Genomic DNA, 27,513 nt, shown 5'->3' with positions numbered 1-27,513 from the left:
TCCACCTTTCTGTGTAAAAACTGGCCATAAAGAAATTATTTGATCTGCCCCGATTTTAGGTTATACAACTCCTCTTCTAGAAAAGTTTCTATCCCATATCCAGGAGGAAGGTATGCTGCACAGAGAGGCCAGGAATCTAAACTAGAATGGCCAAGGCCAGGTCAGTCTATTAGCATTAGATCGCCTATCTTGTCCAATCATATTAATACATGGCTGTCTATCCTTTGTTGAACCTAAGTATAAAAATGGGTAATCTCCCCTGTACCTTTGGGTCTTCATTCTGAAGGCTCCCGTGTCAGGTAAAACTATGATCAAGTAAGTTTTTAGCCTTTTCTCTTGTTAGTCCTCTTTTTGTTAGTGATTTTCAGCAAAACTTTTGGGAGGGTGAAGGGAAAATTTTCCCTTGGCCCCTACACCTCTCCAGTGCTCATTCACAAATTGTGTAGGTTCTGAACTGTTCACACACAGTTCAGAAATGGATAAGAGTATCCTCATGCTAAATGTGCCTACGGTCAGGAAAAGAGAGAAGTAAAACCACATGAGGGGAAAAAAATGGAGTTAGCAAGAGCAATCCTTAGGGAGTAAGGATAGAGCACTTTGTATAAAAAACAGAACTTGGACCACATGGTGTTTCTGGCCACATTGTGAGGACGACCAGATCTTTAACAATCCCACTGGGAATTCTACCAGTTAGTCCAGTAAGTTAAAGCCTGGGCAAATAAGTTTATTTTTATTTTGAAAGTTAGATTTGGGCCAGGTGCAGTGGCTCACGCCTGTAATCCCAGTAGTTTGGGGGGCCAACATGAGTAGATCATCTGAGGTCAGGAGTTCAAGACCAGCCTAACCAACCAATTGGCCCTGTCTCTACTAAAAATATAAAAACAAAATTAGCCAGGCATGGTGGCTCATCCCTGTAATCCCAACTACTCTGAGGCAGGAGAACTGCTTGAACCTGGGGTGGTGGAAGTTGCGGTGAGCCAAGATCATGGCATTGTACTCCAGCCTGGGCAACAAGAGTGAAACTCCATCTCAAAAAAAAAGGAAAGAAAGGTAGATTTGGAAAGCATGAGTAGAGTAGAGCTAGTTTGTGGGGAAGGGTGATAGGGAGTGTTTTGGAAGTGTCTAATTGGATGGTGACCTCAGGCCAGACTGGGGAGGTTGAGGATGGCCAGCAAGGCATTAACAAAGGCATACCCCTGGATCCAAAATGAACATCTTCCAGAATGAGTCAACCTCTTCCCCACATTAAGAAATGAAACATACACATCCTAAATACTTTTAGCCTTATTTTATTATATGTGCATACCTAAACACAGAAGTCTTAATATCTTTCATAAATATCTTTCATAAACATTTCAGTATTTATTCATATGAATTTTTTTCATATTCTTTGGTCATTCAGTATTCATAATAGACTTTATAGTTATCTGAGGGAAGTCGGCTGTGTAATCAATCTTTTACTTTTACCTGTAAAATGGCTAATAAAGGATTTTCATCCTGTGGTCACAGTGACAATTCAAAGATTTATGGAGGTAAATTGATGTGTAATCCTAAATGATCCTAAAATAATATAGGTAAATTTGTCTTAAGCTTTTCCAAATACATTCTGCCCTCAACTTGTTTTTATTCTCCTGAGTGTCAAATCAAAATTTGTTTCTGAAATGCTGCAGTTGAGACCCACTAAAGTAACTGAAGTGGGACTTTTTACTCACTGCCAAGACAAGGCCATGGAATTGGAAGTATAAGGTCACAGGGCAACAGCATGACTTGGTGTGATAGCAGCAAATTCTGGAGACTGTGTTCTATTAAAGTATCCTTTATAACTGGAGGAAGGATATTTAATTCATGTTTTGGATTGTAATTCTATTCATTTATGACCCTTTTTTCCCTAAAGGTCCTTACACACACCCTATTCTTAAGATACTCTCAGAGCTGGGCAGCAGAGTGGAGAAAGTTCTTTGTTGACTAAAGGAATATAATGCTAAAAAAGAAAGGAGCTATCACCTTGTATAACGTACTCTTGGAGGCTTGAAACAGCAAACCAGTTACTCCCAGCCTGTGCAACAGGCCCTAACCAGGTCACCAATACCATAGAGTTTTCTACCAGCACTGCCATGCCCATTTATGCCTTTTGATTTTGGCACTGTAGTTCTCAGTGCCTTGTCTCAATGCAATCAATCAATAACTCAGTTCCTTTTCAGAAAAATGAAATAGCTTATCTAATAGAATTATAGGAAGCAGCAAATACTGAAAAATGAAAGTAAAATGTTTTGCTATAGGAGATCCTACATCCAGGATTTAAACGGTTTTAATTGGATCTGAGTCATACTATCACAGATAACACATGGTTTATTCCAAGGTCTCTCAAAAGTTAATTTCAGAAGAAGCAACCTCTTTGTTGAGTCTTAATTTTTTCTACGTGGGAAGTGGGTACCTTTTTTTATTTTTCCTCTGAATAAGATAAATATCATTAAGCATCATGGCTTAAGAAATGATCTACTATTACCAACACTGTATTTATTATATGTAGTAATTAGCTTTTAGTCAAGTACTTAATAGTATTTTAAACATTTATCTTGAACTTTTTTCTACTCTTCCCCAACTCTTTTTTTAATAGTTATTCCTTTCAAACTCCAGGTAACAGTATTCCTGAGAATACATCTTGTGACAGTTTTATGCACACACATATAGATACTTTAGCCATTACACATAAACATTCAACACATTACATTCAACACATTTAAGGGCACCTTAAATGGAACAGATGCATACATCTGCAAAATTTCAGTAGTTCCAGTATGAAAACATTCCTATTCTATAAGGCCCTGTTTCTCAGAGTGGAGGCTTTTTTTGCAAGCTACAACATTGCTTAGCTTATTGAAAGTTTCTAATAGACTTCCATACACAAGAGTGAAGGAGTCAGGCTAAAAGGCAGACAGACCAGCATAATCATGTTCAAACAGCCCAATACTTTTTAAATATATATAAAGGTATTTAGTATTCTTGTTAGATATTTAACAATCTTCTTTGACGTCTTTGCTATTTAAATATTTCATACAATTATACATAGATAATTTGAATCAAGAAACTGGAACAAAGCACACACATATATAGAGACTCACATAGCCCAGACACTTGTAATTACCAAACATAAGGCCTCTAAAGCTAATTGAGCAGCATAATTTTTAACAGGTGAAATATATCAGCTTGGAATCATAAAACCACTTAACATTTATATTCCTGCACTTGAGAATTATTTCAGCTTTAACTGTAAATAACATGAAAATATTGTAAAACACAAAGGAGGTCATTTACTGCCTCAATTTTCTGAATTGTTAGATTTGAAATTTTTAGTTTTGTTCTTTTTAACTCATGGATATTGTTTATTCTTTTAGTGTTAGGACCATAACCCCAAATTATATTTGAAATTATAAACCACAATATAAATAATGCCTATTTAATAAGCAATTCTAACAAAAAATAAATTTCCTTTATGATTAAGGTAGGTTTAGTAGGTATCCTCTTTATGTACATATACATTTCACAGTCAACACACTCAAAAGTTTAAGCATACAGAATGTGTTTTAAATTCATTGCAGGTAATCAGTCTATATTTAACTTCGTCTTGAGGACTAAAACACACACACGCGCAAGCACACCTATACCACCATACCAATTTAAGTATGTATATGAGTTTGTATATGCCTAGTTGTTAAATAACAGTTTTCTAATGTAAACTGTTAAAATTGTGAAATTCAGTTGTGAACCACATGATGCACAGCCCTGTCACCAGATCAGTAATACACTAAGTGTTGACCTCACAAGCCGTCTAAGTTTTACACTTTTCTTGAAGTAACTGAACTTCAAGTTAAAGGCCTATTTGTAAAATAAATAAACTGGAGGTGTCTATGAAGAAATTGTTTACTTTATACATTTTTCCTTATAAACTTAGATGTTTCATAAGAATATTAAGTATCATGAGAATATTGTCTCTATTGAGAAAATGTTACTTTATTAAACTGATTCTAACAACACTAACCTTAATATCTGAAAATATGCCCTCAAGGGCAGGCACAGGATACTGTAAGGAAAAGTATTAATAATCACATTTCTCAATAGTTTCTAATCTTGGCATTGATGTAGTCAGGGCTAGGAATAGGAATACCATCTCTTTTAAGTTATTATATTTACATTTAGGTTTTATAATTGTATAGGCTGTTTAGGTTCTTAATTCAGAGTTATTTCTGATGATTTCTAGAATATTCTCTAACATGATAGATTATGAAATGGGATGATTATGCCATCTGCATTTTGATCTACAACATGCAATGAAAATGACAGTTGAAAAATAAATATCTAGAAGTCTACAGCTCTATATATAGTATTTTTTTCTTCTTCTAAATGGCTGTATTGTTAATCAAAACAAAAATGGCTGCAGGCTTGTTATTTAGTATCCCCAAAGTAAATATTTTTCTTATTAATTATTTTTTATGTAAATTGCTACTTGTATAGCCAACCTGAATTAATATTTTTAAAATATAAAAATAAATATTTGCATGAGATGTATAATGTGAGTAATCTCAAAAAATTGCATTCTATTTTTCGGCCATATTATTTGTTAATATTTCTATGAAAGCAGCACTGAATAGTATATATTTTTTAACTGCTGAAGGCTTCTTGAATCATAAACAATGTGCAGTGAAATGGCTCTTTCCCCTTATTCCTCCCTGGTTTTATGATTTTTCACACAACTAAATCCTTTTAGCCATTGACTTTTAAGATGTTTATGAAACATTATGTGTATCGGCAGCAAAATCTATTCAGATTTTTGCTACCCATTAGAAATAAAGTGCTATTTTGTAATTAATCTTTTTTAAGCAAAAGTATTGAACTTGTAGTAGAGAGATCACTTTCATGTCTTCTGTATACCTGCAGAGCTTACAATATACAGAATTAAACATGAGACTCATCTAAGACTTCATCCATTTTCCCCAGCTCAGTGGGAGTAAAGGTGAACTGGCTAGACAGTAGGGGGTTCTCCATGCCATTTTCCTCACTGATGTGAAGGACAGTGTCTCCATGCTGTAGGAGGCTGGATGTCTCAAGGCCCGTGAAGTCATCAGGGTCAGAGAGTTGGGTAGAGGGTGGACTGTGTGCAGTAGCACCTTGTGCTTCTGTGTCCTCCTTTTCTCCTTCTTCAGTGGGGATGTTCTCACTCTGTGATCAAAAGGATCATAACATTATGGAATGATAGGATGGGAACCAGAGAAGAATGTAAACAAATGTTGTTGTCTAGTGGTAATTAGAAAAGGAATCAGATGGCTGGTCCCAGTTCCAGCCTTCATTATAGGTAGGATCTTATGTAGGCCCTTCTAACTTTCTAACTCTCAGTTTTTGAACCTGGAACATAAACATAATGTTTGGTCTTGTTTATCTTAAATACTGTGAGGATCAAATGAGATAATAATCTTACTGTTAAAATGCTTTTTAACCATTAAAGACTATAAAAATTTTCCTTAAATACCACATGAGGAGAATGTAAAACTATATGAATTCATTTATAAAAATAAAAAGAAATATATCAAAACAAGAAAAATGTCAGCAGGAAAAATAGCAAAGCAATGAGGAAAAAGATCAAAACAAAAAGTTCCTTTCATCTTATAGGACGTAGAGGTTCTTTATTTAAAGGCTTTATCTAAACTGGTAACTTTATTTTTTAAAATTTAACTATCTTTCAGCTATCTTTTATCTGAAATGCTTGGAACCAGAAGTGCTTTGGATTTCTGATTTTTGAATATTTGCATTATATAATTACCTAGTTGAGCATCCCTAATCCAAAAATCTAATCTAAAATGCTCCAATGAGCATTTTCTTTGAGCATGAACTTTAAATGTCATATCAGCACTTAACAAGTTTCAAATTTTGGAGGATTTCAGGTTTCAGATTTTTAGATTAGGGATGCTCAACATGTATAAACCTGTTTTCAATAGCTGTTTTTGCTGCAAAGGATTTTCTCTTAGGTTTTTCATAACTAAAAATACCAAGACTTTTCTTGGTCCTTCTTAAGTAGATATATTCCTGGCTACACTTTACGTAGATTTTCTTTTTCATGATGGCAGGAGCAGTGTCTGTTTGGATAACAAAGCATTGCAGACCTGGATTTTATATGGAATAAATGTGTGTATTCAAGTGGCTGCTAGAAATAAGTACACAGGGAGCAAGCCTTGCCTGTTTCTCTAGTGCCCTCACCTGCTTGGGAGACAGGCTGTGGAGATCCGCAACAATTATAGCAGGAGAAGATGTGAGGACTGGTTCGTCCACTGCCTCTGGTTTCCTAGATGGGACTGGGCTGCAGCCCTGTAGTTGGCCTGTGGCAGGAAGTGCATCTGTTGGGGCAGCTGCTGGCTCTGGTTGAGCCTCAATGAAGGTCACAGACCGTTTCTGATCCGCTGTAGGTCAGAGGTGAAACAGTAAATTGGGGAAGAGTTGGTGGAAATGGACTGTCAATGCTCAATAGTTGGTTTTAACCAGTGTCTCCTGGTTTGTTTTTTTAAATCAAAACATTGCTGGGCTTATTAATAAATTAGAGCATGTTTGAACATTTTGCACATTTGATTTCATCTTCTTACAAAGAGTAATACTAAGGTAGAAAAATCATTTTCATATAAATGGCCTAAAATAACATTTGTGTAGAGCATTGGGTGAAGTTGGTCATTCCTAATAACAACTGCCTACAAGACTTAGAAATCCCTATTATTCACCATAGCTTTACCTTCAATGAAACATATAGCAAACCCAGTTGTTTCAGTAAAGAAACCATATCCTTTTATAGTCAAATTTCATAGTATTAGTGATTTACCATGGGCTCTTCCATTTGTCTAGGTTCATGGTGGGTAGAGATAGGGATTGGAGAAGGCAAGAAGGAAAAAAGACACTACGTTTTTCTGGGAAACTCCTTCCCTTATGTTAGCACCTCCCCAAAGGTATGCTTATCTCCATCAGCTCAGTTTTTGTAAGCCTTCCTGGCTGACCTGGCATCATGGCAATGGTGTATTCAGAAGGGACACAGGAGACCTCACCTGACGGCTTCGTTTTAGGTTGAATGCTCCTGCGAGTGGTTGACAGCCGAGCCCCGTGGCGATTTTTGGGTTCAGTCTGAGTTTTCTGACGTGATAGTAGAGGACGTCTTAGCTAAAGAGAATAGGCAGAATAAAACTTGTAGGAGGGTCTAACTGCTTAGGAGGAAATTGTTTGTTTATTTATATGTTTCTGTGGATTCTTGTGGTTGTTCCTTACATTTATAGCTGATAAATTTATTTCTTCATATTTAACTAAGTATTTTCTTCTGACATTCCCTGTAACTAGTTAATCTCCCAATTATTACTCCTTTATATATGCCAAGAACATTGACTAACATAATTTAGATAATAAACTTGAAAATTTCAGTAATTTTAGGATGCAAAATGAATTATTGCTTATTGATCAACCTTTGCTCGTTTAAAACTTATAGTTGAATATATGCTAACTTTCAAAGGGGAAGTTTATTTTTAAAACCTCAGATGCTGGCCAAGAGCCTGGTACCTGAATCAATAATGGGAGGTTCCTATGGAAGCAAAAGTGATAAGCTGCTTTCAGATTTTTATTTAGAAAGTAATGTAAAATAACTCCACATAAGGAAATCTGTAAAGATGATCATTACTTCAATTTGCTTTAAATTTAATAATAATGAAATGAGAAAGGATAGACTTCTTTTTCCTTGCCTCAATGCAGAAACAGGCCTTAAATCAACTGTATAACAAATGTTCCTCTATCAGTAAGTTTGGCTGGTAAAGAAGGTTTCTAGGTAAGGAACAAATAGAATTATAGGCCTACTTACTTTACTACATAATCAGCTTTGCTAATAAGAAAATTCAGAGATAAAATGGAATATCATTTGGCTTGCCTAAGTACTTACACATTTTAAAGTTGCTCTGTGCTGCTTATTTTAGGTAGGGTGAATGCAAAATATAAACTTTTAAAAAACTACATTATTTTATTTAATTAGTTTTTTAGAGACAGGGTCTTACTATGTTGCCCAGGCTGGACTCTTAACTCTTGGGCTCAAGCAATCCTCCCACATCAGCCTTCCCAGTAGCTGGGATTCCAGGCACATCCCGCAACAAAAAGTAATTTTAATATACATGGGCATTAAAAAGCACACATTCTACAATCCAATTTGTAGGATGGTTCTCTTGTGCTTGCACTTTAAGGGTCTGCTTACCTGCCTCAGGCCCCTCTTCCTCCCCAGTGGCTGCTGAACAAGGAGGTTCTGTTGACCAGGTTCACTTTGTATACTTGCCACCCTGCCAAGCATCAACAGTGTTAGCATACCCTGGAGAGAGTACAGGAGACCATCCTCTGGTGGTGTTAGCCAAAATCACTTGTATGATATAGTCGCTTCAAAGATATCATTATCTTTGAAGGATGGTTGGGAGACTCCCTGGGATGGGTATTTTCAAAGGTTTGGGAGGGAGGACAAGGCCTTGTAGCCCCAAGCTGCCAAAATTGAGATTCTGTTTTTAATCACTGATGTATCTGTCATTTGGAAAACATTGGTTTGATCACACCCCTGGTTTGGAAGCCACCAAAAGGTTTAAGATATCATATTCTAATCTCAATTTTTTTCCAATGGGAAGGGAAACAGTAGTGACAAACACACACAAACAACTCTATCACATGGATGGGAACACCTTTTTAAAATTTCAATTTAAATGAAAATAAGATGGACAAATATCAAACACATCAGACACAGAATTTATTTGGGTGAAGGGGCACATTCAACACATGTTTGCAGCCTGAAGTCTCTGTGACTATTGAGTAAATGAATAGTCACATGGGTAAACAATTAAATGTTTTTTAAAAAATGGTTTTAGATTTAAAGGCTGGCAAAGTAGAGCTACAGTTAAGCTATCATTACAACTTAGGAGCTTTAATATCGAGTAACTGCACTCAAACATACCATGCAGTTTATAAAAGCAACAACCTGCTCCCCCCAAATTTACTGTGTATGTGTGTCTTTTGTATGCAAAAATGACTGGAAATAGTTGCTATTTTAGTTTTGGGTGAAGCTGAAAATACTGACATGGGCCCATGATCCTTTATCATTCTGCATGCATGTATAAAAGATATTTATAATGGGAGTCGAGTGAAGAAAAGAAGTATCCTGTGCCCCAGATAGTATTATAAGTCTGTGGATGATGCCAATGTGATTATTTGGTTAATGGTTAATTAATTTGCTTTGCCTTTGCAAAAGGAGAGTCATCTACGGATAGTTCTTAGAGTATAATATTCCACAGAGGAATCCAGAATCAGCAACTGTTCACGGAAAAGAAAGACTATATCTGTTCATTTCAATTTTTTTTTTTAAAAAAGCTACTTAAATACCCAGCTCCAGTAGTAAGGAGAGAAACTGGTGGCAAGACAGGCAAGCATATGTTTCCCCTTTTGTATTAATTATTGGTTAATCATTACAAAATTGACACAGTCGCATTTGTCATTTTTTAAAAGTCTTATATTTCCACTAAAAAATCAATGTGATTCCCAAATGGAGTTCATCAAAGTTTTTATGAAATAAGGATGTAATTACACCATTTGGGGTACACAATAACAAAATCCATAAAGAGTACCAAAACAAGTGTATTTAAACGTTCTCATTCTTCTGAATATCGACTTCAAAAAGATCAATGTGCATTATCCTTACACATATATAACCTTGAAACAGATATGATATCTTCATATCATATCTTCATCCTTTCCATGAAGATAGAAAATTACCCCAAAGGAACAAGGCAATAAATTCTGATAAGCAATTCAGACGATGTTGCTGGCATGTTTGAAATGACATCTCCTTATTAGTTATACATGTTAACATGTCTGTTAAATTGGAAAGAGTATTCAATAACCATATGCACAAAAGTAGGAACAAGTTTCTCCTAATACTAAGCAAAGCTTTCATTGGAATGGATTCTTCATTGACATCTAAATGTTACCTCAGTTCCCTTGGCCATAAGAGGAGGTTAATACTTACCAACTACCTCCCATTAAGGTAGAGAAAAGAAGTTAGTTGATGTACAATGGTTAGAACATGAAAAGTGATGTACATAGCATGCTTTCTTGTTTTGCATTGGATGTTGTAATGAGTTTATTGCTTCTAGAATACTAAAAGGAAGTAGGTAATAAAATGTTTTGAAAATAATAGGGCAGAGAAAAATGAAATCGAGGCAGTCCACTTGTCTCATTTTTATTCAGGAATCTGTGATTGTGAGAAAAAATGGTATAAGAAAAGAAAGGAAATTCACGTTACTTAGGGAGTGTTAAATGTCAAAACATAATGGTAATTTCAAGATGTTTATTCCAGGAGAGGATCATAAGCATCAAAATTTTCTCTATGGATAGAGAGGCTTATATCTAAGAGATGTATCAAGTTTATAGCTTTAGTATTTAGCTGTACTGTAAATGATATAGCATTTCATCATGAAATGCACACATCAAAGCTGAAATTAAAAATATATCCTTGGAAATAACCCAGCTGATAAATTATACTTGCTCTAAAAACTAGATTGCTAACATGTTTACATTTAGAATATCAAAGGCTGGCTTAACTATGTACAGTTAGGACACATTAAGAATAAGCAGCCAAGAAAGTCCATAATGATTATGCAGAACATGTTTCTTTTTCTGGGATCTATGTCAAATTGAAGTTGCATATAAAAAGTTTCAATTTTGCTTCTCTCCACTTCATATAATATTTCAGTCATCTGTAGGATTTGTGATATAGGACTATAAGTTGTGCATTACTAGAATGAACAAGGGGAAGACTAGGGTTTTCACTAAGCACCTCTCTATGTTATGTCCAGTTTTCATTTGAATTTTTTGAAACAGTTCCCACCTACTACAACTGCAGTAATCAAATTATTTTTCCCTTTAGGGAAATACTATGTTATATTTGATAGACAAATTAAAAAATATTATATCATATTTTATGGTCACAAAATATTATACTACAATAGACAACTGAATAATTTCAGATAAGTGAAATATAAATTTCATGCTCTGAAAAGTTGAGACTATTTGTTGAGATATGTCAGAGTAGTGGGACAACTTCTTAAAACTGTCCTACAGAGAAAACTGGTTTTCTAATTTTTTTTTTTTAGACAGAGTCTTTTGCTCTGTTACCCAGGCTGGAGTGCAGTGGTGCTATCTCTCCTTGCTGCAACCTCTGCCTCCCATGTTTAAGCAGTTCTCATGCCTCAGCCTCCCAAGAAAGAAGCCTGGCGAGATATATATATATATTTTTTTTTTTTTTTTTTGTATTTTTAGTAGAGACAGAGTTTCACCATGTTGCCCAGGCTGGTCTCGAACTCCTGGCTTCAAGCAATCTGCCTGCCTCAGCCTCCCAAAGTGCTGGAATTACAGTCATGAACCATGTTGCCTGGTCAAGTTTCCTAAAATTTTTAATCTTGGGAATGAGATATGACTGATTTCCACAGTTTTGGCCAAGTAATAGGGTGAAACAGTAAGGATATAAGCAAATAAAGCTTTCTAAATTGAAGCTAACATCTTACAACATATTTACGAATAAACCATCTCTGATATTTTTGAGTCACTGAAAAATATCACTAGGTGAGACCAGCACATGGAAAAGTGAATTCATATTTTCATTGCTTTTATCTGTACTTTTGGTTTCAATTTTAATACAGTTTAGAGAAATATAGAGGTGGCACAAAAGACATGCAGCATCATTGTTTACCCTGAGTGATTGCCCTGTGACAGGTGTTCCTAGAGCCAGCACCTCACTGGAGCAATAAGGCATCTGTAGAGAGCAGGGAAATACGCAGGAGACTAAATCCTACTTCCCCTTTCTCAATAAAAGATTATTGTTTAAAATTTACTTAACCTCAACAACATCCGACAAAATATATCTTAAGTGCCACATAATTTAGAGATTATAGATGAAAATCACATTCAAAGGGGAATAATCTGGATCTTTGATATCCAGTAAGAACTGCTTTAGCAATGGCAAAATAGGTATCTGTGTATCACAACACAGTTTCTTAGTCATTAATTCTCAGCTACTTCAAAAGATTTTTTATTTTTTATTTTTTTGTACTTTGAGAGTACTTGCCAAGTTTTTATGCTTTTAAAATGTGTATAATCATGAGATGAGTCCCACTGTATAGGTTATTTTTCTTTCTTTTCACCTAGACTATGTAGTCTTGTTCAAACATTTTTATTTTTCACTGTGCTTAAAGTATCCTTGCAAAATCAAATAGCATTGTAATCTTGTTTTAAAAAAATTAGAATTGACTGTCAATTCCTGCCTTTCAAAATGTTCTAACATGTCTATCCAAAATCTAATTCTTTAGTGTAAACATCTGGCCATAAGCTCTTGAATAGCCTCTGTCTGTCTCTATTCTTCTGGAGAGAAAACATGTTCATGGAAATGTGTGTATGCTTCAGGGTAGAGACAGAGAGGGAGCATCTACAATGAATTTCCATAACTCTAAGAGCAACACTCTCTAGAGAAGAGAATTCCCCCATGGAATATTACTTCAGTTTATTAATAGCCAATACAAAGAATCTTTTCTGCAGAGCAGAGTGCTTCTAATAGGCTATTTCTGGAGATGAATCTAAAAGAAACTGGCATATTAAAAAAAATACTAGAAGTAATTTTTGATAGGTATGGAATTTTTTTTATTGATTTCCACTTATTCATCAGGGTATCTTGGTCTCATCCTCATTTAGCCCACTCTATTGTCCAAAATAAGTGTCCTTTTAAAAGCAAATACTCATGCAAATTTGGCAAAATGTTAAAAGAGGGTGGGAGGAGCAAAGTTTATTATTTTCCCTTAGGTATGCTTCCTGATATTCTCTAAGCTTTAAGGCCAGATTTTCATTAGGACTACTTTGGGTGTATTTTAGGTCCTCAGTGTTGAGTGTACGCTAAGTGCAATTACCTGGTTAATGCCTTACTACTTCAGGATTTTAAAAGTCTGTAGCATAAAGAAAGTTCACGCCAAAAATAAGAAAGTCTGGAAATTAAATATAAAAAGTATACATCCTATTTTGTAAACCAACTTCCTAGTAAATGCCAAAAGTTCCTCTCCTCCAAAGAGAACTTGGTGACATGATGTAGTTCAAGAGATAAGATTTACAGGGTATGGCAAAGGTGGATGTGCTACTGGTTGGTAGAAAGCCTCTATACTATTAGAATTATTTCAGAAGCCAACGTGAACGCCTCAGCTTCCCATTTCTTAATGACCACAACTGGGTCTGGGTGACTCACACCCAGAACTAAAACACAATGGTCACAGAAACAACAGATCAATGGAGTTGACCTAAGACAGTCATCAAAGTACTATCATGACTGACTGACATTCAGTTGTAGACAAATCAATAGCTTTGGCTCTGAACCAGTCTCACCTAGCAAAAACTCTCGGTGTATTTCCATTGACACTGGAAACAGGACACACTGAATTGGTTTAGAAAACTACAAATAGGTCCTTTGACCCTTAAGCCTGCTAGAGTGCCAAATAACTTGGGAGAGTTCATAAAAATAATCTCAAATTCCTGCCTTCTCTCACCAACCCTGCACTAGTCCTTACTCATCAAGAGTAGAATTTGGTCTAATTAGAAAAGCTCCAGCACAAAGCTAGCTAAATGGAAGTCTGATTTAATACTCTCTACTCTCAGTAGACCACTGAAATTGTCTTCTAATCAAGGTTTCCATCCCACATGTAATTTTAAACATTAAATAAATGCTTTCTTTGAAAGCAGTGACCACCCTGCTAGACTTGGTTCAGATCTCTTCCAACACTGTGAACAATAAAGGGAAGCCTTCTTGAGGCCTGTTTTGTTTCTCAACTTCCACCTTGCCCCCAAAGCTCCTGCTAATGGAATTAAGTCTGCACTCTGCAGCACTTCCACATTTACCACCAATAAGAGACTGATCTGTCAAGGTGAGGGCTGGCAAACACGAATGTTATGAATTATGGGTCTGGTTAAAAACAAAATATACCCAATGATGGACTAAATTTCCCATTTTCAATTGCAAAAGAAAATGTGAAATCTGAACACGATGCAAAGAAAACAAAAGACAACCTTTCACAGGAACAGCCTCTCAACATTTCCTCATCATTGTGATAAAGCAATAAACGCGGGTATACTACAGTCACTACAGTGCAAACCCGAAAGGGAATGTTATCTCTTGAGATGGCACAAAGATACTCTAAGGATGAACAAGAAGCCTTACTCCTAATGAGGATTAGTTGAGAGGTGTGAATCAACAGCACAAGATTAGGAATGTTTGACGTGGTTTATCTGAGTGTTAAAGGTGCAGTCCCCTTTTCTGAAGCTTTAAACCAATAGCCAAGACATTATATTATTTGCATCATAAGACTTCTCTTACTTACCAAGAAATGTTTGTGCCTAATATTTCATGCAAGGTTTGGAGTCACCTTTGTTCTACAACAGACATTTTTTATATAGGTGTTGCTGGAACAAGCTACTGTAGAAGCCTGCCCAATAGCATGCATCAAAGAGAAGGAATTATAGTATATAAATTGTATCAACATTACTATTCTTTTTATAACATCATTGTCTGTTTTCTTACCATCCATGGTATTAACTAAAAGACCTGTCTTGATTTAATGAGGGGCTTCTTGATGTATTAAAAGGCCTCTAAAAAACAATTCTTAATATCAGTGTGGGAGGGAATAATTGGATCGGATAAATTTGACATTTGGCATACCAAACTTTTAGACATCCATGGGAAATACCCCATAAAGAATTCTACGATTTTTTTAAACTAAGCTTTTCAGGCTTACTCGATTGAGATTGAGCTCTGAAGCTAAAAATGAAGGAGGGTTTGCTACACCTTTGACTTCCAGGCTCATATGTTCATGAACAACAAAGGGCAAGGAATGGAAATAGATATTAAGACGGGGCGAGAAGAGACGGAGAAGACAGAGAGACAGAGGAGACAGGGAACAGCTAGTTTCCCAGCACAGACACCAATAGACAGGTAGCATTGACACTGTACCTAGAGAGGCTACCCTCGGCGGCCAGGCCCTGGGAGTCATCGAGGACATTAGGTTCACTGCAGGAGGGGTAGGGAGATGAAGCATTTAGGGAAAGAAAATGAAAAAAAAAAGAAAAAAGAAAAGAAAAAAGGCATGCAATTTTCTGCTTCCAAGAACCAAAAATAAATAGATTTAACAGAACAAGGAAGGAAAAGGAGACAGTCAACCATTTCACCTTGTGCTGGGTTTATCAAGACATAGGACTCAAGGCAATGGGAGAGGAAGGGCTTTGGATGGATACAGCTCTCCGAGGTTTAACCTATATATTGGTCAAGAATTAAAATGAACTCCAAATGGACCCATAAGCTCTGAAACACATTGCAGAATGAATCCGTAGAAGATGAGACTATCGTTTCCTTTGGTAACCATTTGGCTAGGTGGCGATTATTTTTAACCTGTCTTATGTACATAGTATTTCATTGACCAGAACCCTGCTTCTTTCTTGTGCATTCTAACATTAGCACACAGAAACCACTTACCATGAACTGCCACAACCAAACTCTTGGAACTGATGCCATTAAAAAAAGCAAAGAAAGAACCCAACTTTCCCTGCTAATTTTGCAGTAAAAATGCAAGTAAACAAACAGAAGGAAGATATCTTAGAAAATTCACATGGAACTTGCTTTTACCTCCTTACTCTCCATCCTCTAGTGACTGAATTGTAAATGCCAAAAGAAGAAACCTGTCAGGTTGGTGAGAGAATAATTAAATAGTTTATCAACTGATATGTTTGTAGCCGAACTGAGATTTGTGAACAGAAACTGTCATGCTTTATCTGTCCTTCCTTCAGAGCCTAGCATGGAGCTAAGCATCTGTGAGGCACTCGATGAATACTTTAAATTGGAGAGAAGTAAACCATTTAGAAAACTGGAGTGCCTGACCCCAAAGAATTGAGGTTTACCTAATAGTAGAGTATAAAAACAGCCTCTGTCCCTAGAAAGACTTTCCCTAATGTACAGAGACAGTATTATTACCTTCGCTAGTCTTCCAAAATATGAATTAAGCCCAAACTACTTAACTAAATTATTGTTTCTTGATTTCTAGAAATCAAATGTACAATCAATGTGTATAATAGGACAAAATTTCTCCCTGCAAACAAGTTGACCCCTTAATACATAAAAAGGAAATTGATGGACTAGTTATTTTAGGTAAATAACAAAAAAACCTTTTTATGAAATTTCTACAATTCTACAATTTGAATAAAATTTTCAAATAATTGATTTTTTCTTATATTCTTCATAGAACCATGCACATTGCTAGCAATTAAAAATACACTGATAGCTACCAATATTAGCTGCTTGTATGGCTTTACATCTTTTTTTGGACATGTTATTGTTTGGCTTTGATTTTGTTCACACTTTTTGTTTATAAGAATTTCTTTTCAAAGGAAAATTACCAAATGGTAGGTAAAACAATTTCTTACAATGATACAAATCTTTGTATAGTATTAATCTTTGTAATAATTAAATGATACTTACATAAAACATTGCCTTCTTAAAAAGTATGCAACTTTTTAACATTTTATCCTATTCTTTGCTATTCTCCAAATTTGGTCTTTGTTTCACAAATTTTATTTCATCTGTGTAGTTCATCGTTTGCTAAAAGATTTGGGTATGGGATAATTATTCTGGCATATAAACTGGTTTTATATGAACATCACAAGATGTCCTGAATCTTATTATTTTCTATGTGTGAATTGTACCACAGTGAATCTATAGGTATTAAAAAGAAGCAACACACTAAAATCATGTAAGGTCAATTCCCTGAAAAACTCAATTCCTGAAGGGAAAATATCATTGATTCCAAAACATTTGTCTTAAATAGATAAATGTTTTGACTCACATCAGATCATTTTCATTATACTTTTATTGCATATATATCTTGGAAGTTTTTTTTTTAAACTTATATTCTTAAGAGACAGAGAACATACAAAGAAAATGTTTAAAGGGGTTCTGTCATGGAATCATAGAATACAGGTGGAGAAGTTACCTTAAAGATCATGTAGCAAACCTCTTCATTTTACAGAGGGAAGAGCTGTGGACTATGGTTAAACGACCTGTGCAAGGTCACAGGTAGTAGCATAGATCCTTTTCTGCTTGGTTAAGTGTCACTGCCTACAATGAATGCTAATAATATATCAGAAGCCTAAGCTCTACCAAATACATAAAGATGATCCCAACTCTTGCCAAGTACCCATCATTAGCTTAGGTAATGACAAATGTGAAATACAAGAGTGTCATTTGACAACAGAAAGATCATGTGTCCACAGAAAATTTTTAAGGAGAGAAAATACTTCGATCAGAGATTGGGATCCCTTCTACTAGCTTGGCTTAGAAAACTGCGAAGTATGGCCTGCAGGAACTTTGTTGAAAAATCCTTTGTGGAATGATCTATCTAAAAACATGACCGTTGCCTGCTTCTCTCTCAGTCTTTGTAGAATAACAGGAGTACATTTTCAGAATTTAAAACTTTACCCCCAAATGCAGAATATAATATAACCATAGCTCTTTACCTCTGGCTGGGTAGCATGCCCACCTCAGCCTGAGGTGCAGACATGCTGGAGACATGGCTGGAGAATCGCCTCCTTCCAATGGCACTCAGGAGGTAAGCTTCTTGTTCACTTACCACACTGGGCATGCTTATAGAGTCATCTAAAAGGGGCAATGGAATAGAATGTTATAAAAACTATGACACTGATCAGAAAAACCCCACCAAAGCTGCACTTGGATTCTATCCTTGGCTTGAGTACAACTTAGGGCTGTCTGTAAAGCTAAATTATCATTGCTCCCTTCATACAGATAAAAAAAACTTAGGCTTTTGGGGGTAATGATAATTCTTAGCATCTATATATCTCCCACCCTTCCTTCATGAAGAACTAGAACATCCTTCATGAAGTAAATGTAAATTTTTACAAGTAGATTATTTGTGAAAGTCAATAGGCATCAGCACATTTAAGATTTCAGAAAAGCTAGAACATATTTTTTTTTAATTGCAGAAATAGATCAAGGGACTTTGTTACTGAGTGAATCAAATACATTTCCTTAACATTCAAAAACCGCATTCAGTACAGTTAATGATTTCTAGACTGCAGACCATTTCAGATATTTTTAGGAAAAATATTTGAAAGATATAAAGTTAAGAAATAAATGCTTATTTTAACCAACATTGCAAAATTTAAGTATGTGATCTTGTTTTCTGCATAGAAGCAGATTTTTTTTTTTTTTTTTTGGTTTGTTTGTTTTTGTTTTTGAGACAGAGGCATGCTCTCTTGCACAGGCTGGAGTGCAGTAGCGTAATGTTGGCTCACTGAAACCTCCACTTCCCGGGTTCAAGTGATTACCATGCCTTAGCCTCCAGAGTAGCTGGGACTACTGGCACACAACACCATGCTTAGCTAATTTTTCTATTTTTAATAGAGATGGGGTTTCTCCATGTTGCGCAGGCTGGTCTTGAACTCGACCTCAGGTGATCTACCTGCCTCAGCCTCCCAAAGTGCTGGAATTACAGGTGTGAGCCACAGTGCCCAGCCAGAAACAGAAATTAATATACTCAAATTCATATGAAAATTAACTTTAGCACAGTGTTTATGACCAAGTGACCTAATTCTAAGTGAGATAATGTTGTTTGTTGATGAACACTAAACATTCTTTGATAAGCGAAGAATGTATGCTACCATATAAGATCACCTGATATGATTTATTTAAAATACCCAAAGTAATCATATTTCTAATTGAACTTATTTCATATCAAAAGGTGAATATGAAAAGTGCTAGCAATTTTAATTTGCTATATAATCACTGACTTAAAATTGATTCTTATTATAGAATGATATTTTCTTTTTAGATATGTCCACAGAGAACAGAATAAACAAATGTGCCTTAAAAATATAAAAAACTCAAATCCCATTGATTCTTTGCCCCTTTCTTTGTACTCACATATCACTTAACAGTTATGTCCCCAGTATTTGTTTGGTGATTAATCATGTGCTGTCTTCCACTAGCTCTTTTGTTAAATGTTCTTTATTATAAATGTCTCTCATCTCCTCAACATAACTATATCTATTATAAGATCTTAGAAAGCAGAGAACATATCTTTCTCATACTTCCTTCTTCCTTATTTTATACCTGATAGGCCTTAATTCAAGTTTTATTATTGAATGTAAAAATAGTTTAACTCAAAACATTGATCTAGTTTTCATACCCCTCCCTATTTAGATAAATACACACCCATATCACAACCACACACACTATTTGTTAACAATCCTGCTGTCATTGGGATGGTTGTGATGTCTGCAATCAGAGATATAAGCAAAAACTTGCGTGGCTCCCCAATCCCCCTGCTGCCTCACTAGTATGTTAGTGTTGGCTTTTGGCCAGTGATATCACTGTTTAGGTCTTATTTACAGGTTAGGACATCTATTATTTATAAGGTTACCCACAAAATACATTTAGCTCTACAAAAATAGATGGTATCATTTCCTATAATTAATTACAATTGCTGGGAGAGACTACTTCAAGCATTAAAGAAAAAAATGGATATTTAAACTGCTGATCCTTGGCCAGCTGTGGTGGCTCAAGCCTATAATCTCAGCAGTTTGGAAGGCCGAGGCGGGTGGATGACCTGCGGTCAGGAGTTCAAGACCACCCAGACCAACATGGAGGAATCCCGACTCTACTAAAAATACAAAATTAGCTGGTCATGGTGGTGCTTGCCTGTAATCCCGGCTACTTGGGAGGCTGAGGCAGAAGAATCACTTGAACATGGGAGGTTGGGGTTGCAGTGAGTCAAGATTGCGCCATTGCACTCCAGCCTAGGTAACAAGAGTGAAACTCTGTCTCAAAATAAAATAAAATAAACTGCTGATCCTTTTCTCTTTCATGGTGTTTTCTTGGTCAAGATTTCCCTAATTACAACTTCATGTCTATTTTTATGGGCAGTCACCAGGGTGACTTAGACACAAATGTGTCTATAGGCCAGGCGCAGGACAATATGATTTTTCTTTTCTCTGACCAACACTGAAGCTAAATGTGCAAACATTATTGGTAAGTACTGACAAAGCATGTATTTCTTTTCTTCTGTTACATTTCCAACTGTAGTAGGACATTAAAACACTTTCATTTATCTCAGTTGATTAAAATTCTAACCTCAACTCTCATTTCTTCTATTTGATTTAGTTCAGAGTAGAGCTTTTTGTTTTGTTTGTTATGGAGAGCCTGAGTGAAGATCTAAATTCTGTTCTCATTCACATGACATTGACAACACAACTTTGCTATAAACATTATATCAGAGTATCTTAACACACAAGTGGAAAATAATAAATGTAACTTTAAGACCCCTGAAATGACAGTAGCATTTAATGGAAACGTTCACCCTAATTTTACCTTTTATAATCTCCTGTGAAGCAAACATATGTAGTATTTCTCCTCATGTCATAACACCAAATCTCTAGCACATGACTTAGAAACTTCTGGGCTGTCCTAGTCACTGGTGATTCTCTTAACTCAAATTTGGAGTACATCCCGTCAAGAGAGCATGCTGGTTTACATACTGGATGGTAGAGCCAACTGGTCTTTTCTGAGTCCTAGGCATGTGTATTCCTCACTTTTCTTTGCCTAATGAGGTCATTTAAGTTCTAATCAGCCCTCTAAGCAAGATGTCCAGGTAAAATGAGAGTAAGTGCTTTCCTTGGTTAGTTATCCATAATTTAAATGGGAGTTAGTGGAAAAAGTTGACTATGTAAGTCACTAATGATTTGCTTTTTTCCTGAATTCTTTCTAAATAACCAAAGGATATCAAGAAATGTATAGGAAACATTTACCCTAGAATGCCTTGTATAAAAATGACTAGGGGATCAGAACTGGAAAAGGTCAGAAGGGCAATAATACTTCCCAAGCCCTTGCTCATATGGCCGAGCCGTGTCTTCCACCCAGGCTCGTTGAATTCACCTACTTTCCTCATCTTCCTCATCAGTCCGACTCAGGGTGTCCTGCGAAGCCTGCTGGGATGGCTCACTGTCCTGCTCCCAGACAGTGCCTGTTCCCGTGTTAGAGCGGGACATGGTGGCCAAGCTCAGGCGGTAAGCAGAGGTGGAGGTGCCCACGGTACTGATGGATGTCTTGCCTTGGTAGGCTAGAGGATTTGAGAGATCAAAGGAAATGTATGGTGAGAATCTTAGATGTCCGCTTCAAAGTCCTCCCTGACCACTTGTATTTTTAAGAAAAGGTTAAATAATGTGTCCCAGACAAATGATTTTTATATCAAAGTTGCAAATGAAAATGGGGGTGTTTTAAAAGTAATCACTGATATAATTGAATAGTTCCCTTGATAGAATGTAACACCTATAACAATATTAAATGCTTTGACATTGTTTCCTCTCTTACTGCTTTTCTATTTTATTTTCCAAGGTTGGTAGGATGCAAATTAACTTTGACCTGAATTGTAGCTTCGAACTTGGCAATTTTTACTAAGAAATATATCGTATTTGATATAGCCTATGAAAGTAATAAATAAGTTGTCTGATGTGAACCCCACAATCAAAATCAGAATGCATAATCAAAACTGTTCTCATTCTAACTTTCTGGAAATTACAACCTATAAAATACCCCTCAGTTCTATGTCAGTTTATTTTATTACAAAGCAGAATATTGAATGGTAAAGTGTAGACTTCACCAGGATTATACTTGTCAATATTTTGTTTTTACCACATTGCATGTGAAGAACAATACAAGCTTTAGAAGGAAAGCAAACAACCCTCTCCTCCCACAAAAAAGAAAACACAACACATATTACACTTTACTTGTGGGTAATGACTGCCCTCTAATGGCAAATAATATTTATTTTCCTTCCTCAGTAATCTGCTGTTAATATGGTTATAAAAAATAAAACAATGTACTCTCGAAGTATACCTTTAGAATAATGTAAAGAAAGTACCTCCTAGTTTGCCAGCTCTAATGGGATCCTTCCCCTTTCAATTTGTGAAAATTTCAAGGCTTTATAAATCAATCATAGAGATCTGGTTGAAAATCCCCTTGCAATAATCACTTTCTATGCAATAATAGTAAGTTATGTACTTGACAGTTACTTATCTATTTTCTATTGTGTCTGTTTCTTCATTCTTTACAGGGACTTTCAATTATTCACCTTGAAGGTATTTGTATAGATTAAAGGAAATAATCTACCATAAAATAGAAGCTCAATAAATGAATGTCCCTCTTCTCTTTTTCAAAAGAAAAATAAAAGCAATGATTTAAACCACTTTTCCTCTGATTAAATATTCAAGAAAGAGATTAACTACTAAAATGAAGATTTAAACAATATCTAGAAAAGGAAGAAAATTAAACTCTTATGATATCCTTTCGATTTCTATTTTGTTACTGACAAAAGAGAAAGTCAAATCTAGTAGTGGTCAAATGGCTAACTTACTAGGAATGGTCAAATCTAGTAGTGTACCAAAATGGTTAACATATTTATAGCTCCAAAAAGTGTGGTGACCTGGGCAGAGGAATTCTTTGTAGGCTGTGAGTTCCATTAGTCAAATTCACAATACACTCATGCACACTCACCCGATCCACTGTGAACTGCCTCTTTTAGAATTTTTAGTTCATTGTTGAACTCAGCAATGAGCGAGCTCTTACATAAAGGTCGTGGTATGAAGCGCCGCTCCAGCTGGTCGGCAATATGCTGCCGGGCGGAAAGCTCTTCATGATTCTCTGCTGGTTGGGCCAGCAGCTGAAAGGAAGGCATAACATTCTCAGGGCCTCAATTTTCCATCTGTAAAATGGGCTAACTGCTGTACCTATTTCATAGTTGTGAGGAATAAATAATGTAATGCATATGACGTTCCTAGAACAGCAGTATACACAGGAAGTGTTTAATAATTACATTGTTTTAAATCACTGCCGTAAGAAATTGGGGCATGAAAAGAACAAGTGTAGATGGGTACTGAGGGTCTTGGAGGAAATCATATGTTAAGTATCCTATGTTTATTTAAAATCAGATCTCAGTCATGCCACTGAAGACAGAAGATTCTCCAAACAATCCCGCTGGACCAGTCTTTTGGGTGGGTAGAGTAGGGGGATGATTAGTAGGGAGCGGGCAAAGTTTTATAGACTCTGGTGAAGCTCTTACTGTGAAGGCACTTCTAGTGTGAAATTTTATCCTCTGGAATATATTTTTGGGTGGTTTTCTCATCAAGCATGGTATTTACAGGCCCTACTAACTGGCTACAGTAGGTACCATGGCACTCTTGCCACATTCCTGCCTCAGTGGAGAGCCACACATTCATTCGGGCTTGTCACTTTCAGGAGGAGAAGCACACACCACACCTTGCACTGGATGAAAGGGCGTAAAAGCACAAAGATGGGTATTCGGGTCCGCACGATGAAGTCGAGGAAGTCCCAAAGGGCCAGGCCTCCCACCTTCCGCAGAGCCATCTCCTTCACCTGGAGGCTCAGCCAGTACCACTGGCTTCCAAGCTGCCTCTCAAAGCAGACGAGAATCACCTTCAGTGCTTCACACCGGGAAAAGAGAAAAGTAAGCCTGCAGATCTGTGCTTCAGAGGAACCCAACCTACATTCACAGCCCTTTTTGCACCTTGATAAATTTTCTAAACCTCTAAACTCTCTCCATGTTTCTAAAAACTTCATATGTATTCCTGAGAAAGAGCATGCTGGACATTGAGACAAAAATGTGTATGGTGTTTTGATTCTGATGAAGAGAACCTAAATATTTTTCTTAACTGCACTGAACTACTATTTTGGAAAATATAGAACAATGTGGTCCACTGAATTGAAAGGAAAATGGTTTATCAACATGATGGGTGGCTAACGTTTTACCTTCCAAAACTTTAATCATAATGACTTTATGGTAATAATGGGCATATCACTCATATTCTCAGCTAAAACATAGATCTTAAAAACCTTTTTCTTTTAACCACAAAATAAATATTTGTGTTATTAAAAATAAAATCAAACCATGAAGAAGTGCAGAGTTTAAAAAAAATTAAGTATTTTCCTTCCCAGCTCCCTTCCTGTCCCCATCCTAAACTGCTTCCCAGAGTTAACCAGTAAATGCATTCAGTGTACATTTCCAAATATAAAAACACCTTCTTCCTTCATTGCACAGTATGTGCATTACTAAGCCCTGCTGGATTTATTTTATCATATCTCTTTCTTCTCAGATTCTGGCAGCCCTTCACAATCTGCATTTATTTTTATTTTTCAGGAAGCAGATTTCCCAAACTGTGTGTCAGGACAAACCAGAGTATTCTGAAGACATCAAAGATTATGAGATAGCTTCCTCTGCCACTACAGCTTTTACCATGGAGTCAGCCGTAGGGCAGTCAAGTGAACCTGGGCCTTCTTGATCATTCTTAAGGCCCATCAATCTCAGCATCTAAAAAAATATGTATACTAAACACATGTTGATTTTGATTAGGAAAACACAAAAATCTTTCTTAAGTGCATTGAGTGACTAAATGCACACAGAAATCTAATTCTCTAAAATCCTCAAGAGTCACATATGCCTTTACCATATTTAGGAAATCTCCAGGAGAGACTCATGACATGTAACACACAGAGAGAGAGACTGCAAGATTCTTTCTTACCCATCTTCCTCCTCAAGATCTCACTTTTCACAGCAATTGCTCATCTCAATTTTTTTCCCTCAACTAAACAAACAAACAACAACACTCCTCTTTCTCTACACTAATTCTGATGACATTTCACTGTTACTAAATGCCTGTTGTCTGCCTTTGGCTTTCTGCCATTCTACTTTCCACCTAAACCTCCATCAGCCCAACACACAGCATAAAAGGGGCTCAAGAAGAGAGACTTGTTCTGGCTCTGTCATGTATTGACTATATGCCTTCAGGCAAGTTACTCAAGCTTTCTGGGCCCCAGCCTCTTCACTCCTAAAATGAGAATCATACTAACTTCTTGGAGTTATTGTAAGGATGAGAGGATTCAACGCGGTGATAATGTAAAGCATAGAAAACTGCTTGGTGCACACTAAGTGCTCAAAATAAATGTAAAAACAAATTTAAAATACAGGTTCTGTAGCCTGGCTATATAAGCAAAGTAGAAACAACTCTTCACTAAGACGTCAGATAGTGGAGAGGACAGAAACTCATCAAGTGTCTTCTCATATCCTTCCTGTATATGGTAAGCCCCTTTTCTCCATCATACTCTGCAATCCTTCATGTAGGGGTCTATGCCAAAGCCTGGATTTGAATGCTATTTTTATATACCTTGGCCAACTGAGCATCCATATGGGTTGGTCCTGGGTACATTCATTCCTTGTGTTTTTTTCTCCTTTTTCATTTTCATTGTCAATCCCCTCATTTTCAAACACATCCCATTATAATGCAGTTCAAACACTACCCCCATCTCCAAACTCCAAGGACTCATTTTCATCAGTGTGTTTGTGTTTATCTTATACTTCCCACCAATATCTGCTTTGGTGAATTGAGAATGTCAGACAAGACTGTCTCATTTTGAAATTCCCCACTGCCAGTGCTCCTTATTCTCAGTGCCATGGCAAGAGTGGTCTTTTCCTGCTGGCACAATTCATTCAGGGCCAAAGAGTGGCTTTCCATTGCTTCACGGGTTAGGACCAGATTAAAGGCAGCATAGGATAATGGGAAAGTAGGAGTCAAAGAGGGAAAGAGATTGGGAAGCCTGTGGGAAAGGAAGTGTTCTGGCCTCACTAGAGTAATGATCAAGGTGGAGATTAATGACATTTTAAGGGAGAAAAAATAGCTAGTAGAGGGCATAACATCTTGCAAGATCACCAAATCTTGCTGCACAGGATGTAGACTGCCCAACTTCAGAACTCCATTTACATAGACGACAGACAAGTGAGCCCCACATGTTGTGCAATGCTGTGTCTTTGCATACTAGACTGAGTTTAGATCTTATAACAGCTACTCAACCTCACTAGTGATCTTGTCCTTAATCAGCAAGGAAGAATCTTTAATGCAGATATCTTTCTTACATGCCCACACACTCTTATAAAAACAGCCAAGTAATTTAGGCATGGCGGATGTGAAACCACTTTGTTTTATGGTATATGTTTACTGAAGGAAACCAGACTCTTTTGCAAGGGTAATGTTTCTTGTTCAAGAGGTTTCTTTAAATACATTCTGGATTGAGGTCTCTTTAAATACATTCTGGTTTGAAGTCTAAATACTGTTTGAGTTAAGTACATCGATCTATCTATCTACACATATATTTTCACATACACGCACATATACACGCACACTCAGAGAGCGAGAAAGTACTAACCCAAGTATGCTGCTTGGCTGGTGGACTCGGCCAGCCCTTCCCTGCGCAAGTCTTTCCCCGCATCCCCAGGGGTGGAGCAGTGGGCGGGGGAGCTCTCCAACATGAAGTTCTTACTCCTGGATGTGCTGATGATCCGCGGTGGCAGGAGCACGTTGATGACCGTCTGCAGCAGCAGCTGCACCTCAGGCTGCTCCAACCATGGGCTATCTGAGGGGCAGAATTTGGAAGAGGGAAGTGGAAAGAAAAACATCACAAGGTAGACTGTCCATATTAGATACAGAAAAACTCAGCTCTTTCCAAGTCCAAACTATGACAGCCTACAAATTCAGGTGTTTCCCACCAAGTATAGCTTCACCAATGGGCAGAAACAGTGTTCCTGGCACCTGGGTATTTTCTTCATAGTGGGTACCCAAAAACTTGTGGTCTTAGCCAAATGTCCTGCTTACCATTTCAATCTCCTTTCTTTTTGCAAATATTCATGAGGTACTGTTCTTACATTTGACATAAACTTTTCCTTAAAAAATCCCTCTACCTCTAAGAAGAAAAAGTAATGAAAATACATTGGAATTTAATGACAGTGGAAGGATTTCTGCTAAACCCAGTGGCAGTGGTTGTAAAAGTTTGTTCACCTGTCAATTCTTATATTGTACTTCAACTAATACCATTTTCTCAACGGAATTGAAACATGGTTTCCCTGATTTTTGTTGTACTGAAATGACTTTAAATAGGATGTATCTTCTAAGAAGTAGAGCAGAGAATCTCTGGTCCCAGGGTAGCTAAACTGAAAAGAAAGAAAAATTCTTATTTCCTAAGGTGATTAATCAGAATGATTTAAATCATTCAGATCGACTTCAGTGATAGTCTTCATGGGAACAGGGAAAAGAAATAACAGCCTGACATTTAAGAAAACACAACAACAATGATAAATTTCCTTTAGTTAAATTAATCAGACCTTTGCTTCCAGATCCTACTGTGAGCACAAATGGGATGAGCAGATTTAAAAGCATCCCCTCCCTTCTCTCTTGATTGGTGAATGGGGAGATCACATGGCTTAAAGGAAAATCTTCTTTTAAAGCCTGTGCAGCAATAATAGAAAAAAAGATTAATTGACC

The 27,513-nt window shown here is 36.6% G+C and overlaps 1 protein-coding gene across 44 annotated transcripts in view; it reads right to left on the bottom strand.

Moving 5' to 3' along the window:
* Positions 1-1,273: 1,273 nt before the first annotated feature.
* The window catches only part of UNC80 (unc-80 subunit of NALCN channel complex), a 232,044-nt gene continuing 205,804 nt past the window's right edge, over positions 1,274-27,513 (bottom strand). For 36 of the 44 annotated variants that reach the window (XM_035305573.3, XM_035305574.3, XM_035305583.3 and 33 more), the window contains 11 exons: positions 27,354-27,477; positions 26,402-26,608; positions 23,444-23,628; positions 22,682-22,847; positions 21,069-21,248; positions 17,632-17,770; positions 15,080-15,136; positions 8,261-8,342; positions 7,080-7,191; positions 6,250-6,449; positions 1,274-5,217 (listed from right to left, as the gene is read on the bottom strand). In XM_035305573.3, the coding sequence (XP_035161464.2) occupies positions 4,954-5,217; positions 6,250-6,449; positions 7,080-7,191; positions 8,261-8,342; positions 15,080-15,136; positions 17,632-17,770; positions 21,069-21,248; positions 22,682-22,847; positions 23,444-23,628; positions 26,402-26,608; positions 27,354-27,477 (1,716 nt within the window). In that variant the 3' untranslated portion in view covers positions 1,274-4,953. The remainder of the gene's footprint in view (positions 5,218-6,249; positions 6,450-7,079; positions 7,192-8,260; positions 8,343-15,079; positions 15,137-17,631; positions 17,771-21,068; positions 21,249-22,681; positions 22,848-23,443; positions 23,629-26,401; positions 26,609-27,353; positions 27,478-27,513) is intronic. The other 8 variants (XM_035305581.3, XM_078328398.1, XM_078328412.1 and 5 more) reach the window with 2 other exon arrangements.

This window comes from Callithrix jacchus, chromosome 6 (genome assembly GCF_049354715.1).
Source record: "Callithrix jacchus isolate 240 chromosome 6, calJac240_pri, whole genome shotgun sequence".
NCBI lineage: Eukaryota > Metazoa > Chordata > Mammalia > Primates > Cebidae > Callithrix > Callithrix jacchus.
Note: the sequence above shows the minus strand (reverse complement) of the source record. Positions and strands in the feature narration are given on the sequence as shown.